Genomic DNA, 17,715 nt, shown 5'->3' with positions numbered 1-17,715 from the left:
GTTCTTCATAATGCAAACGGATCCTTTCTGAACGGATACAATCATTTGCATTATAGGTGGGGATCCGTCTGTGCAGATACCAGACGGATCCGCACCTAACAGAAGTGTGAAAGTAGTCTTAGATGTAGTTACAAAGGTAAAGCAAATGTGCTAAACCCATTGTCAGCAAAGAGGTCCTGATTTTGGTTGGCCACCTGCTTCCAATCCCTTAGGCCCCTTTGACACGGTCAAGTTTTCAGCACGGGTGCAATGCGTGAGGTGAACGCATTGCACCCGCACTGAATACGGACCCATTCACTTCAATGGGGCTGTTCAGATAAGCAGTGATTTTCACGCATCACTTGTGCGTTGCTTGAAAATGCATGTTCTATATTCAGCTTTTTTCACGCAATGCAGGACCCATAGAAATGAATGGGGCTGCGTGAAAATCGCAAGCCTCCGCAAGCAAGTGCGGATGCAATGCAATTTTCACGCATAGTTGCTAGGAGATGATGTTAGTAGATTGATAAAAGTCAATTTACTGTATTATTTTCCCTTATAACATGGTTATAAAGGAAAATAATAGCATTCTGAATACAGAATGCTTACTAAAATGTGGCTTGAGGGGTTAAAAAATAAAAATTGAATTAACTCACCTCTCATCCACTTATTCGAGCAGCCGGCATCTTCTTTCTTCTTCTTTCAGGACCTGCAAAATGACCTTTGATGACGTAATCGCGCTCACCACGTGATCTTCCATCTTCATTCAGCAGGACCTGCGCTGACGTCACCGCGCTCACCACGTGGTGAGCACGATTACGTCAAAGGTCCTTTTGCAGGTCCTGAAAGATGAAGAAAGAAGACATGCCAGCTGTGCGAACAAGAGGATGAGGTGAGTTATTTTATTTTTATTTTTTAACCCCTCAAGTCATGTTATAAGGGAAAATAATAAAATCTACACAACACCTAACCCAAACCCAAATTTCTATGAAGGGGTTCGGGTCTCGGTACCACATTCAGTTTTTTCTCAATACTGACTGCAATTGCGTGCCTACTAATGCACACGCAACGCATCCAGAGCAAATCTGGGACGCCTGTATGAAAGAGGCCTTACAGGGAAGAAAGGCAGATTTAACGTCTCCATGTGATTGCTGCCTTTTGTGTACTAAACACTGCTTCTCTGACCCGATCTCACAGCATCATAATGATGCATGAATACAGCACATTAGACCAGGGGTCTGGCAGAAACTGTAAAATTGCTGAAACACACAAACTCAAGTATCATACAAGTCAGGTGGAGTTCACATTGGCAGCTCTGCCAATGTGATTGTTACCTTGGATTTTAGCAGACTATTGCATGAGCTCAACATGATTTTTTTCACCTAGTACTGTATTTCTGAGAGTTGACACTTTGACAGTTGATTTGATCACAGTTATGTTTTCTTTATAATGCTTGGTGACTTTTAAATCATTAAAATCCTCTGAGTTCAGGTCAGAGAAACAGTGTTCAGTCTGGCAAATGTGGAGCAGTCACATGGATGGTTTTTCCCAGACCAAACCTGCTGGTGTGAAATTGGCCCAACTCTTCACTAATTAGCAGCATGGCCAAGAGCGATGTCTTCATGGAGTCTGCATTTCTTCTCCACGTCTGTATGGGGTTCACTAACAGTTCCTCGGTTGTTTCCTATACTACTAAAATATACTAGTAGATTAAAGGATAGGTCATCGATTTCAGATTGGTGGGGTCCGACACTCAGCAGCCCTGCCATTCAGCTGTTTGCGTACATGCCGCCTCCCTTCTCTCTCCCTGTCCGCTGCTGTTGTCCCATAGACATACAGTAGCGAGCTGGAATAGAGAAGGGAGACGGCATGTACGCGTCATCTTCTTGTACAGCTGATCGGCGGCGTTGTCGGGAGTTGGACTCCTACTGATCTGATTTGATGACCTATCGTGGACAACCTCTTTGATGTGTCCTGTGAAACTGTGCTCCTGAGAAAGGGAAATTAGATACTGAGCCCAAATGGGCACAGGGAGTGATGTGTATGACACTCTCTGTACAATGTTGCAGAATATAGTTAATAAGTAAATAAATGTGAAGTGATCAGTAAGATATATAATAAAATAGTCAAACTGAGTGAAGTCTGCATTTAAGTAAACAATTGGAGGCATTAGCTAAAGACATCCACACGCCAGTCTTAGTAAGAAGGTGGTTGAAGTAAGATGCGGTCAAATGTGTCTCATTTGTTCTGCCTATACGCCAGATATAATTTACAGCGCAAATTATTATAAATGTGTTGTACGGCAGTGACCACGACCCTTTCATTAAGCCACACCCACTACGAAAAATGATTACAGCAGCAGGAAAAACAAAACTCTCAAACTAATTTTCAAACAAATACAAGTCATTTTGTAATTTTTTTTTTTACTAAAAACACCTGGCATAAAGCCTCTGCAAATGACCCCAAATGAGATTATCTTCATAATGTATGGGTGAAAACAAGAAGGTAGAATATCTGAAATCTTTGTTACCATGGCAGCTACATTCCTTAGAGAGAAACGCTGCTTCTGTAAGTTTGTTGTTCCTGATACAAACATGGCAATGTAGAGTTAATCACTTCACTTTAAACTGCTTTTACTGTATCTTGGCATGGAACCATTTAAATGGTTTTAAATGGGACCTTTCACTGATCCTGACATTGTGAACTAAGTATAAAGACATGGAGAGCGGCGCCCGGGGATCTCACTGCACTTACTATTATCCCTGGGAGCCGCTCCGTTCTCCTGCTATGCCCTCCGGTATCTTCGGTCACTAAGTTATGGTAGGCGGTCACTAAGTTATGGTAGGTGGAGTCTGCCCTTGTTCTGCTGTAGCGCTGGCCAATCGCATGGCAAAGCTCACAGCCTGGCAGAAAATAACCTCCCAGGCTGTGAGCTCTGCGCTGCGATTGGCCAGCGCTACAGCATAACAAGGGCAGACTCCGCCTACCATAACTTAGTGACCGAAATCGCCGCCTACCATAACTTAGTGACTGAAGATACCGGAGGGCATAGTGGGAGAACGGATCGGCGCCCAGGGATAATAGTAAGTGCAGTGAGATCCCCGGGTGCCGCTCTCCATGACTTTATACTTAGTCAGAATCGGTGAAAGGTCCTCTTTAACGCCTTAAAGGATAACTGTCTTTTTTTTTTTTTTTTTATGTATTTGCTGGTTTATTAGAGCTAGGCATGTATACCTGAGTTAGTCTGTCAATGATTGTCAAAAGATGTGTAATTACCTTATAATAACAGCTTTCATTAATATCTCCTGTCCCTTACCACTGCTCCCATAAAAGACCGTTGCTATGGCTCATCCATCTCAGGCTAGGAAGACAGAGAGGCGGTCCTTCACACTGCATGCCTGCATTAGGATTCAGAGTGAGGAGGCGTGTCTCTCAGTAATCCAATCTGATTGGCTGGCAGGAAGCTGCTGGCTACAGCACGTTTGTATGTGACCTGAGGGAATGCAGTTTTGGCCTCAGAGAGCTGGCAGAGGAGTCATCTTGAGAAGATCCTCATAATGCAGGATTCAAAACAGCCGTAACTAAGGGGAAAACTCAAGGAAAACAGTGGGGTAAGTGAAGAAACTAAAGATTGCTTTATGCATAATGCTGCTGCTGCAGCAGTAACATATGCTAAAATAGATTTTTTTATGAAAATATGACAGTTATCCTATAAGGACCTAGGACGAGAAGGCTCGTCCTAAAAGGCCGGTACTTTGCGCCCCAGAAGCACTCTCATCCTGCGGTCCTTCCTTCCCCCATGTGTGATGCCGCGATCTGCAGCATGGATCCGGCTGTTACTGACAGACGGATTCCTGCTGCGTCCACCAGCATAGGTGATAACGCAGATGCCGGTGGATTAACCCCTCATATGCCGCGGACAGCGCTGACAGTGGAATATGGGAGGTTTGCACTCCCTTTCCATAGCCATCAGGTCCCCACGCTGTGGTGGTGGGGACCCAATGGTTGCCATGGCAGCTCCAAGCCATTCCAAGGCTTTGGGGCCCGGCATGTACGGAGGCCTATGAGGCCCAGCCCCCAGGATGGGTCTCATAGGCAAACTATCAGTGTATTACACTGTGTAGTAAGATACGAGCTGTATAAGGCCTTATTCACCTGTCAGAGGTTTATGGACGTGGGCTATCCGTGTTCTCCACAGACAGAAAACGTATCCATTCATTTTAATGTGTGTATTCACACATCCGTGTTTTAGAGAGGTAACAGGAGAAAATCATCCTACAATTTATGCATTTATTTTTTTCTTAACATGGAAACTCCCAATATGTGGTCATAAACTGCTGTATGGGCACATGGCAGGGCTAAAAAGGGAAAACGTGTAATTAGACCTTTAAAGGCAACTTTTGCTAGAATGATTTTAGAGTACCATGTTGCATTTGCAGAGACCCAGTGGTACTCGTACAGTGGAAATCCCTAAAACTTGACCCCATTTTGGAAACTACAACCCTGAAACACTATATCTAGCTATATTGTGACAATTTTTACGTCACAGGTGTTTCACAGAACTTATTAGAATTGGGCAATGAAAATACAAATTTTATATTTTTTCCTATAATATGTAACCACTAGATTTGTTATGCAGTGTCTCACAAGCACAGCAATAGCCCCATACATAGGGGGACATTTATCACAACTGGTGTAAAATGAAACATGCTTAGTTGCCCATAGCAACCAATCAGATTCCACCTTTCATTTTCTAAAGCTCCTTTAGACAATGAAATGTGGAATATGATTGGTTGCTATGGGCAACTAAGCCAGTTTTCCTTTACACCAGTTTGATAAAATTCCATAGTATTTTACCGCCATAGAAGGGAAAGAATGCCATTTGGTTTTTAATATAGGGGTATTGTGAGCATTTTGACCCAACAAGTTTTTCATAGAATTTACTAAAATTGGGCCATGCAAACTAAAAATTAAGATTCGTTTTTGTGATTGACAAGATATGGAACGTTTTTGATGGTGGCTTTGGATGATAACTGAAATTTAAAGGTTACCTGTAATTTAACATTACAAATACCGTTTTTTTTTTTACCTTTTCCTACCTTTACCTTTTTGTCTCTGTACCAGCTTCCACACTCCCGTGCTCAACGCTTCACATCCCTGCCAGACTAGAAATGAGATGTGCGGTCCATGTGATCACTGCTGGCCATGTGCCATTTCTGCATATGTCACTGCTGGGTCATTGACTGGCTGGTAGTGGTCATACGAGTCACACTTCGAGTACAACAAGGAAAACAAGGAAGTGACAATGCTGAAACCAGGACACTGGGAAATCGTATATATTGTTTGGCTAGTAAATCCTGCATTCTGTTATTGCTTTTTACTTTAATGGACTAATTTTTACTACTGCACTTCGGCCAGTTTTTCAATAGGTCAATTTGTATGGGCATATTGGTGAATCTGAAAACTCCTATAATAGCTCTTTACCCATAACTACATATCCACTTAATCGTAAAACGTATGTTTTATTAATATGAACCCAGACAGATCCCCTTCTTCCACCACTCAGCCCCTCTGACATTTCATGCTCCGATGCTCTCCCTTGCCCTGTGCTATATCGCTGTTTGTTTACATGCTAGCACTGCTAGGTGGAGGCTTCTGGTGTTTTCCGGTTACGTCACTGAGACCGACAGGCGGGCTTTAGCGCTGCCCTAGCCATTTTACAAGCTAGGGCAACGCTAAAGCCCCCTCATTAGTGTCGATGACGTCCGCCTAGCTTACTCATAGAGAGCCCAGTACATCAACAAATCTCCAGAAAAAGCCCTATCCCTGCGTGATTCAGCAAAGGGCAAGAGAGAGCATCAGAGCATAAAATGTCAGTGGGGCTGAGTAGGGGACGAAGGGTATATGTCAACCGCCATTTTAATTTTTCATGTCAATATCTACATTTAAACAAAAAAAACAGAGACCAGGTTTTACACTGCCACTAAGCCTAATAATAGGTGCCACTTCTTGGTCTGTACAGATCCTTTAACTGCAATTACCTATTTATCTATACACATAAGTGATATCATTACAGGCAAGATTAGAATAACAGACAGGATCCACCATACACAATAGGTGATTGTCAATTCTTATCTATTCTTTCCTTGTACAATGACCTCTGCACAGGGCACAGAGCATGCCTACAAAATTCTCCCATAGAAGTCAATGAGGCCCCCTCCTGACCATTGTGTCTATGGCCCATGTAGTGACCATAATGCAATTTTCTTAGTGCTTTGTAAATGTTGTAAAAGGGGTAGTGGACCGGATGGCGACCAAAATGGTCGCCAATGCGACCAGGAATTAGCAAATAGCAATAAGACTTTTCAGTCTTATCGCCATTTGCGACTTGTCTCACCACAGCGCTGCAGCTTTAAGAAAAAAATAAAAACTTCATTCAGCACATGCACCTTGCTAGGCACGTCTGTTAGAAGAGCCAATCCCCTGACATCCAGCCCGCCAGTGAGGAATGGGAAGCGAGGAAGGCAAACTTGTGAGTACACAAGAACAATACCCAGCCTTCCTAAACACTTTGGCATCCACATAGTAAATTGGGTAGTCTGACTGCATACTGTAACTGATACATTATCAGGAGGCCCTGTGTTCCCCCTTCACGGCACACTTCCTTGCCTCCTTTTTGCAGAGACCATGCTGCTCTGAAGATTTCTACCTTCAGGGAGTGCAGACAACGCGGAGGCAGGATCACAGGAGACTGTGAAGCAGGGACCATAAAGAACCACAGGGAACACAAAAGGGCTGAACCAAGGACAAAGACAAGAGAGGAAGGAGGTACTGTATACACAGACAAATAGTTGGACACGAGCAAGGACCACGCATTGGACTCGCAGTGCACGTCAGGGAGAACACCCGTCCTGACCTCCCAGCACTCCCGGGGTCACATAGCATTATGTTGATTTATGATGCTATGTAACCCTTTCAGTTCTGGAATGTATTAGATAACACTGACAGCATTATGGGTTACACAGCATCATAAATTACTATAATGCTATGCAACCCGCATCGATGCTGGAAGTTCAGATAGGTGATGGTAGGTGTGGAAAGTTATTTTTATTATTCCCCAAAGAAAGAGTTAAAGGTGTTCCCTGGGCTTCTACTATTGAGGACCTATCCTCAGGACAGGTCATCAATATAAGATCAGCGGGGGTCTGATACCCGGCACCCCTGCCAATCAGCTGTATGAGGAGACTGCTTGCACAGTGCGCACATGCCACCTCTTGTATCGCTTCATGAGCGCTGCTGCTTTGCCATAGACATAGCGGCAGCGAGGATGATAGGTCACCAATATTAAAAGCCCACTGAACTTCTTTAATAAAAGTTGATCAAATTATATATACCCCAGGATGTTACTTTTGAAAAGTAGAACTCAATCCCATGTGAACGAGGTTTATCTGCCCAAAACAGAATTAAAGTATGCAATCAATTTATATTTCTACACTGGAGGATCTAATCCAAATTAGCTCAGAAGGCCATTCACCTGAGCCATATAATCCTGAGCCCTTTGTTAAATGCTGGTTTGGATCTAAAAGAAAGAGGATGCCTCATTACACAGGATGGCCAAGTGACGCTGACATTTGGACAGTCAGTGACACAGACTCAGATTGGAACCAATAAACCCTAAGTTTTGAACTATGTAAATCGATTTCATCAGTGATCAAAGTTCAAATTTTTAAGTTCAGCTGTAAGAGGACCAAATGAAATGAGAAGGAGGAGAGAGATGCGGGACACTGCACACAGCAATGCCTTAAGCCCCATTCAGACATCTGTGTTTCACGGACGTGCTCTGTACGTGTTCTCCACGGACAGCACACGTCGCTATTCATTTTAATGTGTGCATTCACACATCAGTGTTTCAGCACGGTCCGTGGATCTTTTTTTTTCTTTACCACGAATGCATGCTCCATTTTGTCCGTATTCACGGATCCATCACGCCCATTATAGTCTATGGGTCCGTGAAAACCACGGATGCCATCTGTGTTGCACAGATCATTAACAAGAGATTCTTTTTAAATATTTTTTTTCAGCTGTTGAGTGTTAGTGAAACACGGATGAAACACGGACAGCAAAAAACTGACCCACGGACCCAACACGGATCTGTCACGGGAGAAAACACGGATTGAACACGGTTCTTGTTACCACTGATCCAAAACGGACACGGACGTCTGCATGAGGCATTATTCACACAGTCAGTGATTTCCATCAGTGATTTTTGAGCCAAAACCAGGTATGACTAAACACAGAACAGGTGCAGATCTTTCCTTTATACCTTTATGTCTCCAGTGGCACCGACCCTGGTTCTGGCTCACAATCACTGATTGAAATCATGGACCAAACACTGAATGAGGCAATTTTTCTATATCATAATTATATATGTATTTAAATTTGGAGACTAAAAATGTAATTTGGTTACTAAATTTTTCAGTTTAGGAGCTAATGGCTCCTAGGTAATTTCTTTAGTCTGGAGCACTGAGGGGTTGTCCCACCCAAAAATATTCTACAGTTTTCAAACCAGCCCATAGATCTAAATACTTTTGTAATTGCATATAATTAAAAATTTAGCATAGCGACTGAGTTATTCAATAAAATATATCTGTATAGCGCCACCTGTTTTTTTTTTTCCTCTCATTTCTTTGTTTGGCTCACTGAGGTGGTCGCACATGCTCAGTTTTATCTTCCAACTGCTTCCTGAGCTGTGATAGGGAGAGCATGGACACACCTCCTGAGCTGTGATAGGCAGAGCATGGACACACCTCCTGAGCTGCAGCATAAGACACTCCCCTTGAGCTGCCAGCTTGATATAAATCTAGCAGAGCAATTAATGTGGAGATCTCTGGATCCATGTGAGGTACAGGGCTGGTTCTAGCTTTCTTAGAAAGAGATTGTTACTACATAACGTATGTTTTAATTTTTTTTACATTAGTCATGGGATAAACCCTTTAAGAAAGGGTCAGGCAAGAAGTCCGCCTCCATAATCATCTTCAGAAAATAGAATAAATAAAATCAGATTACAAAAAAAGGAAATGTGCATACTATCTGTATACACACGGTGATATAGTCTGTGACAGGGGTAACTGTACATCCAAGAGCATCAATTTGCACATGATTTGGGCGCACAGTTGTGTCCATTTGAGCAAAAAGGTAAAAAATAAAAAAAATAAAAAAATAATCAGTCCAGCATTGGTGGCTGTGCTTGCACACTATAGGAAAAAGCGCTGGCCCATGTGTGTTCCTGTGGTCCCAACCACCATAGAACGCTTATTCTCTATAGTGTGCAAGCACGTCCACTGATGCTGGATTGAAGGGTGGTCGTAACCCCTGTAAGGGCACTTTCACACTAGCGTTTTTCTTTTCCGGCGCTGAGTTCCGTCCTAGGGGCTCAAATCCAGAAAAGAACTGATCAGTTTTATCCTAATGCATTCTGAATGGAGAGTAATCCGTTCAGGATGCATCAGGATGTCTTCATTTCAGTCTTTTTGACTGATCAGGCTTTTCAGAAAACCGTAGCATGTTATATTTTTTCCTCCGGCCAAAAATCCTGAACACTTTGACTCAACGCCGGATCCGGCCTTTTTCCCATTGACTTGCATTAACGCCGGATCCGGCGCTGTGTGTTCAGTCAAACCGGATCCGGCTTTTGCATGTTAAACCCGAAAAATGTGAAAAAATATATAAAGTCCATAAATGGCGGATCCGTTTTTTCCAATGCATTTTTACATTGTGATCAAAATCCTGATCAGGATTCAAATGTAATCCATTTTCACACGTTTTTCCGGGTCCGGCAGGCAGTTCCGGTGTTGGAATTGAACGCCGGATTCAAACAACGCTAGTGTGAAAGTAGCCTAACCGAGAAGTGTATAATGTGATGGAGCAAAAAAAAATAAAAAATGCAATATGGATAATAACAAAACATTAGTAAAAAAAACCTTGTATTAACTTTCTCTACATGATAAATGCCACTTGCAGAAGTGAGACAACCCCTTTAACTAAATTCAAGCTACAGTAAGGGTAAAAAGACACTGGTATGTTTATGATAAAAAAAAAGTTTACATAATAGCTAGCAATATTCTTTTAGTAACATAATATTACCTACCAACTCAAGCTAAATGTAAAGTCTGCTCTCTTTTGTTTGAAGTGATACTAAATGAGAACATATTTACGGCTGCATTATCAAATTGTTCTCTTATCAGAATATATTTTATATCATGTCATAAGGATGTACACTAAAGATACAAAAAGAGGAAATCAATGTTACATACAGTTTTACGATTGTGTCCATGGTCCATTGATTCGCTTTTACGTGTCTTTTCTCTTGTTTGTGTTGGCATAGTCCCAAATGTACAAACCTAATGCAGACAATCAAAATTAAAATATGATGTATACAAATTAGTAAATAAAAACATTTTAAAAAAGTATAAAATTAGTACAGTACTTAGAAAGGACAATATCAGAAAATCACTTATTTTCACAGTTGGTGCTTTTTTTTTTGTTACTAGCCACATAAGAAAATAGAAAAGAAGTATCTCAGTAATTACACTGATGCCAAGAACAGACAGTGTGTCAGCGTGAGGAGTTTATTGACAACTTTACTGTATTGATGAAGGCCTATAAGGGTCTATTCACACGTCCGTATATGTTTAGCGGATCCGCGAAACACGGACGCCGGCAATGTGCGTTCCGCACATCGCCGGCAATTGCGGACAAGAATAGGACATGTTCTATTTTTTTGCGGAACGGAAGTGCAGATCCACAAATGCAGATGCGGACAGCACATTCTGGCCCCATTTAAAATGAATGGGTCCGCACCTGCTCCGCAAAATTGCGGAATGGATGTGGACCCATTTTGCAGACATGTGAATGGACCCTAAAAAGCAGGACAGCAAAACTATACATACAGATAAAAGTCCATATTCACTACCTTTGTCATTCCCTAGTCTCTGAAGGATGGGTATATACTCCATCACTTCCTGTAGGCTATAACATTCTATGGCATTTCTAAAAACATTAGCTCCTGTTCATTACAGCTGACTTAAAAGGGGTTGTCTCATCACAGTTCCGACCACTGCCCAGCCGAGAAACAGCGGAGACCTCCAGCGCTCTGCTGTTTCAGTAGGTCTTATTGCTGTGCATGAGATCTATGAGAACAGAGTAGCACAACAAGCTATGTTATTTCTGAATAAGGGAAACAGTATGCTGTGCTAAGCCATTTCAGTAGCTCTCATGCGCAGCACAGGGCGGGGACCCGTAGCCTCCACAAACACCTTCTATGCCGTGGCCAGCGCCAGCATGGGCTTTTACAGCAGTGATACAGCAGGGGCTTGGCTGTCAGTCACAGCCGGACCGGGCCCCTGCACTGATCGGGAATGCACAGCTCAGGCGCCTGCCCGATCAGCTTGACTTCTAGTACGTCAATTTGTGGGAAGTGACTTCCCGCTGTGATGTATAATATGTCATATGTTGGGAAGTGGTTAAAACACACATCCTACTGTAATATCTTTATAGACCATGGACAAAGGAAGTGTGAGTTTGGCAGCTGCAGGCGAGTTTGAAAAAGGCGAGTTTAAAAAACAAGCAAAATAGATACAATTGTAGAAATATGCATTTGGAGACATTTATTAAGACCGGTGTATTACATGCGCCCTAAAGACACACTGATTGGGGGTCTTATAAAAATTGAACATCTGATCTATGGTTTGATTGGGGGTCAAATCTGAGGTCTGATTGTGATTTTTGTGATTGTGATCTGAGCTGAGGACTGATTAACATTAGGGGTTTGATTGATGGTCTAATGACTTTTTTTTTCCTCCTCTAAAACCTATATGGGTAGTTTTTTTTATCAAATTTTAAAAATAAAAAAATAGAAAAAGTATACAACAAGGGCAACCAGCCCACAGGTCATAGCAGCATCAACATATATACTAAAGTACATAGTAGGCAAGCATTGTAACAACATTTAGATACTGAATATCACAATGTAGAAGTGATCATAGAAGCTAAAATTCTAAAAATAAAAGTGGGGTGAACACATTATTAGATCATAGTGGGAGGAATTGCTATTATGATAAGGCATGAGAATAGTGATCTCTACACCACTTAAACCAAGGTGACCAAAGGGCCAAGGATTTGTCATGGGAAAGGCTCTCCCAGCTGGACAATTCCTCCAATCTACTAATGTCTTGAGTTTTTTGGATCCACTCCGACAACGTGGGAGCACACTCTGAAAGTCAATTTAAGGGAATCGAAAGCTTTGCTGCTGCTATCAGATGGGAGAATGTTTATGTAGAGGATAGTGGCTATTTGAAAGATTAATGAGCACCAAGGAAGGGGTAATGGGAGCTCCTCTAAAGCAAATTTGTTGTATAGCTTTGGACACTGAACCCCAAAAAAGGCTTATATTCTTACAAGTCCACCATATGTGGTAGGCTGTGCACTATATGTGGTAGGCCAGCATGCTGGAGATAACGAGGGGTCCATTTTGTGCAACTTGTCCGGGGTGCGATACCAATTAGGCCTAGCTCTTTCTCACAATTCTGAATGAAATTTGAATATCAATTAACTTGTTATATAGGAGTGAGATCAATAGTTTCTTGGGAATAGGGGATTCTATGATAGCGTCATACCAAGAAGGGATGTAGTTTCTATGAGCAGTGTTTAAATACTGATGACTAATTGTGATGAAATGAGAGTAACGGAGGAATGACCTTTTAGTAGCTCGGTGCAATGCCTGGAGGTCCGACAGAGCTGGAACCACCCCTCTTCTCAACACGTCCCCAATCGTATCCTTGCCAAAGGAGGACCAAATTCCCATAGTATCCACGTATTCCGGATGGAAATAGAAGGGAAGCAGTCTCATGGGAATGAAAGGCGAGGGGCCTCGGGAAAGATTAAAAATAGGTGCAAGTCTAGCCCAAGTGTTAAGGACTCCCAAAAGTGGCGGAGGAACCGTGGAGCTTTGTCCTCTCTGAGCTGGCACCTTCCACAAAGACGCCAATACTGAGGGGGAGATTAGCTTATGGGCTATTTGGTAGCCTAATTTATTATTATGAGGGTTAATGAGTTCGGAGTGAAGTCTCATTTGGATGGACAAGTAGTACACCTTAATGTCCGGAATCCCAAAACCACCTTTGTGTTTCGGCCGAGCCAGCATGGAATAGGCCAGTCGCGGGTGGCTAATTAATAAGGAATAGGCCACTCTGCGGGTGGCTAATTAATAAGACTCCGGCAAAGGTATGGGGAGTGTCTGTAGCAGGTAGAGCAGTTTCGGCAGGACATATGTTTTAATTAAATTTTTTGTCCCTATACAGGATAAGTAGGGGATATTAAGATCTTTAAGTTGCTTTTGGATATTGGACAGAAGTGTGGGGTAGTTTAGTTGGTAAGACATGCTAGGGTCTTTAGGAATATTTACCCCCAGGTAATTAATATGTGCCCATTGGAAAGGGAATTTCTTGGCCAAAGGTGAAATGTTATTTAGGGGGACTAATGCCTAGAGCAGTACATTTAGAAAGGTAAATTCTAAAGTTGGACATTTGTCCAAAAACCTCAAATAGGTTTAAGATAGCCTGAAAGGCCTCATCCGGGTCAACTAGGAATAAAAGCATATATGTCGGGATTCGAACCCGTGACCAGCCACATCCCAGGCAGTAGCCCTGCTTACTAGGCTACCATCCTCTCTGGACATTCCTCCCTGAAACCTATTAGTTAACCTCAGTCTTGCCAAGCCTTGCTCATCACCCTTGATTCCCCACACCTGGTACTTTCCTATATAAGTCCAGCCCCTTGCACTCTAGCTTGCTGATTATTGAGCTCCTGAGCCTTGATCAAGCTTCTCCTCATCTGTTGCTCTTGCTACTGCTGGAAGTCCACTGCTGACCAGGAATTGCCTACCGACTACTCTTCTGCCTTATCCTTACCTACTGAACTGCTACCACCGTTGCCATCCGGATTGTCTGACCACGCTTACTGCCGCCTGCCCTGACCCACCGCCTGCCTACCGACTACTCTTCTGCCTTATCCCTACCTACTGAACTGCTACCACCGTTGCCATCCGGATTGTCTGACCACGCTTACTACCTGCCTGCGGTCCTTGCCACTGGGCTCCACTCCTACCTCCAGCCAGCGGTCCTCTGACACAGGTGAGCCTGTAGGACTGTTACAATATAATCTGCGAATGCCGCAACTTTGTGAATCGCTAATCCTACCTCCAAGCCCCGAATTTTTGTATCTTGTCTAATGGCCTGTAGCAAAGATTCCAGGCACAAGATAAAAAGCGTGGGCGATAATGGGCACCCTTGTCAGGTTCCATTTGAAATGGAAAAAGACTGGGAAAGAACTCCATTCACCTTGACCTTTGCGTGGGGGGGAGGAGTACAGGTACAGTATTGCTGTTATTAACTGAAGAGGAAAACCAAACTTATGAAGAGTGGATTCCATGTAACACCAATCTACCCGGTCGAATGCTTTCTCAGCATCTGTGCTGAGTAGTGCAAGTTGAGAATTATGTGCCAAGGCATATTCAATGGCATGTTGTACTCTAAAAGGTACTGTCCCTGCACTCTCTACCCCCCAAAAACCCAGATTGTTCAGGGGAAATTAATTTTCGGAGTAGGGGGGCAATCCTATATGCTGATATTTTTGCCCAGACCTTTACATCTGCGTTTAAAAGTGAAATAGGCCTATAACTAGAGCGAATTTCAGGATCTTTACCTGGCTTAGGAAGCACAACAATGTGAGCATCTAGTGCTTGGTGTGCCGGAGAGGAGCCGGAAAGCAGTGAATTAAAATATGTCACTATGTGTGGTCCCAACACGGACACATTTTTTTTATAATAAGATGCCGGCAGCCCATTCGGCTCTGGGCTCTTGCTGTTGGGTACAGTGATAAGAACTTTACGCAATTCCTCAAGAGTAACCAGGGCCACCAGAGACTTTCTATCAAATATGTTTAACACTGGTAAATTTAGAGTAGATAGAAAATAATGTATACTGACTTTCCTTGCAGATAAAGTATCGGGAGGTCCCTGGGGGAGAATATTATATAATGATTGATAATAGGAGGCGAAAATCTTCGCGATATCAGGGGTGGATGACACCCGGCTGCCATTAGGAGACTTCATTTGTTTAATATGCGTTTGTTCTATCCTCTTTTTGACCAGAGCTGACATGATCTTGTTGCCTTTGTCACCATGGGCATATTGTCTATGTCTTAGCCGTATATAGGCATTGGCCGCCTTAACACTCAAAAGGGATTTAAGTTCGTTCCTTAATGCCACTAGAGTGTCAAGGTCTGTAAGGGCTAAGGATCTGTAACGCTATAAATTCTCCCCAAATGACAGCTTTATGAGCTTCCCAAATGGAGGCGGGAGAGCCCTCTGAAGGTGTATTTAAGTCAAAGTATGTTTGGGGTTTCTTGGAAAGGGATATAACATGCGAGGAAGTGTCTAGAAGCGTTGGGTTAAGCCGCCATGTTCACTCCCTACCAGATAGTTCAGGGATGACTAAGGACATGAAGACAGGAGCGTGGTCAGAAACCGTAATGCAATGGATGTCAGTACCAATTACTTGGGGCATCTATCCTGTATAAAGAAGTAATCCAGCCTTTGATATGATTTATGAGGATTGGAATAATAGGTGTAGTCCCTTCTATCTGCGTGTTTAGACCTCCAGACATCGCTTAGGTCAAGTTCTCTCAATGTACTATGTATACCCCTCAGTGCCCCATATGAGACCGCAGACCTCAGGGAGGAAGAGTCAAGTAAAGGATTTAGTACTAAATTGAGGTCCCCACCGACAACAAGGAGTCCCGAAGTGAATAAGGAAACATCCAAGAGCACTTTCTTCAACCATTTGGCTGTGCCTGTGTTAGGAGCATATAAATTGCAGAGGGTGACTTCAACATTTCCCAGTTTCCCCCTTAAAAATAGATTAATAGATAAATCTCCCCTCGGGGTCAGCCATCTCAGCCGAGGCCACAAAGGGAACATTGTTATGGAAACCAATACTGACACGTCTTAATGAGCGTTCATAACAGGCGTGATACCATTTTTGATAGCAGGATCTAGTCATTGCAGGAGCGCAAGCTGATCCAAAATGCGTCTCTTGTAACATAATCACATCAGCTGTCTCTTTCCTCAATATCTGGAAAACAGGGCTCCTATTAACTGTGTTATTACACCCGTTAACATTAAAAGAGGCCAATTTTATCTGTAAGGAGGCCATCAACAAGACATTGAGGGAAGCAGAGCAGGCCCACCACAAGTGCCATGACCCGATATTTAAAGGATAACCGTCGTATATATATTTTTTGGGAGTATTTGATTTTGGTGATTAATATCACCTTGGTGGCCCTATTTCAACTTTTTACACTGTATTCAATTACCCCTTAATTCCACAGTTTTGTTCCCTGTACTGCCTACTTTTACCTGTGCTTAAAATAGGGTTGCTAGGCATGGTCTGTCGCAGGCTGCGTGCAAGGTCACATTACTGACAGCCAGGGACTGTAAGTAAATGATTAAAGCCAGGTCCTCCCCAGCAGCTGATAACAGTGCCTGGGCTGTGTGCACTTCTCCCTGTCCCTGCGCTTGGCAGACGCTCCCTCACTCAGCAGACTTGGAGAATGCAGAGTTGAACCAGCACAGAACAGGGAAGGGAGATCTGCCATCTGCTCAGTGTATAAATGAAAGCAACAGGTGGTAAGAGGACCCCTTTGTGCTGCAGGAGATTAACCCTTTAGGGGGAAGGCTCTGGTTACTGACACTTTTGGGGGGCTATTGTTACTGGCTAGTGAGGGCAGGCGGGATTAGCCTCAGGGTGAGGGCAGTGGCGGCCATCTTAACTGAATAGTGAAATTGCAGTTTTATGCAGACTGGTTGCTAAGGGCTGAATCTTATTAAATATGGGGTAAAGTCAGTCTAATAGTAACTGATTCTGGAATATCATGTTATTAGTAACTACATATATGAAAATTGAAATTAGGGTCTAAATGTGACAATTATCCTTTAAACATTACAACTACTGCTAACGAAATTAAGAACAGATTAGAAAAAAATCTTACGAAACCACGAGGCTCTCAAAGGAGCAGGTTGGGGAGAGGTTAGCATAAAAATATGTATAGCCCAATCCACTGTAGGTAAGCCTATAGCAAACAACAAAAGGGTGAGAAAGCCTATTCCACTGATAATTACAGACTGAGTAAGAGCTGGATACATAAGAACAGCTTGACGTACATAAGGGGCTAATCCCATATGTAGTATTCGGTGTATAGGTTGAGCTGAGTACATGAGGAAAGCTGAATACCTAAAAGAAGCTGAGTACATAATAAAGGGGAGTACAAAATATAAGCTGAGTACATAAGATAAACTGAATATAATCAGTGAGCCGAGTACATTAATACAAGGGAGACACCAAAGGTACATAATGAGGTTTGAGAACACTGTGTGACCTCTAATTAGGGCGGGGGCAGACCCCCCGCATAATCCCACTTACGAGGACCTTCTGTCACGGCGGGAAGTGGGGGAAACCACTCACCGTGCGGTGTCAAAGGGTAAAGGGGATCAGCCTGGCCAAAAAGAAGTAATAAAGGAGCAGGTCACCTCCTACAACGTTCCTACTCCTCTCCCTGACTCCTCACCGTATGAGCGGACCCCGAAGGTGGGACGACTCATACACTGGATACCTAATATCC

At 43.0% G+C, this 17,715-nt stretch overlaps 1 protein-coding gene across 3 annotated transcripts in view; it reads right to left on the bottom strand.

Moving 5' to 3' along the window:
* The window catches only part of FIG4 (FIG4 phosphoinositide 5-phosphatase), a 450,714-nt gene that overhangs the window by 56,509 nt on the left and 376,490 nt on the right, over positions 1-17,715 (bottom strand). For all 3 annotated transcript variants that reach the window (XM_044289561.1, XM_044289559.1, XM_044289560.1), the window contains exon 23: positions 10,293-10,379. In XM_044289561.1, coding sequence (XP_044145496.1) covers positions 10,293-10,379 — 87 coding nt within the window. The remainder of the gene's footprint in view (positions 1-10,292; positions 10,380-17,715) is intronic.

Source organism: Bufo gargarizans, chromosome 4 (assembly GCF_014858855.1).
Source record: "Bufo gargarizans isolate SCDJY-AF-19 chromosome 4, ASM1485885v1, whole genome shotgun sequence".
Lineage (NCBI taxonomy): Eukaryota > Metazoa > Chordata > Amphibia > Anura > Bufonidae > Bufo > Bufo gargarizans.
This window is presented reverse-complemented; position numbering and strand designations above follow the sequence as displayed.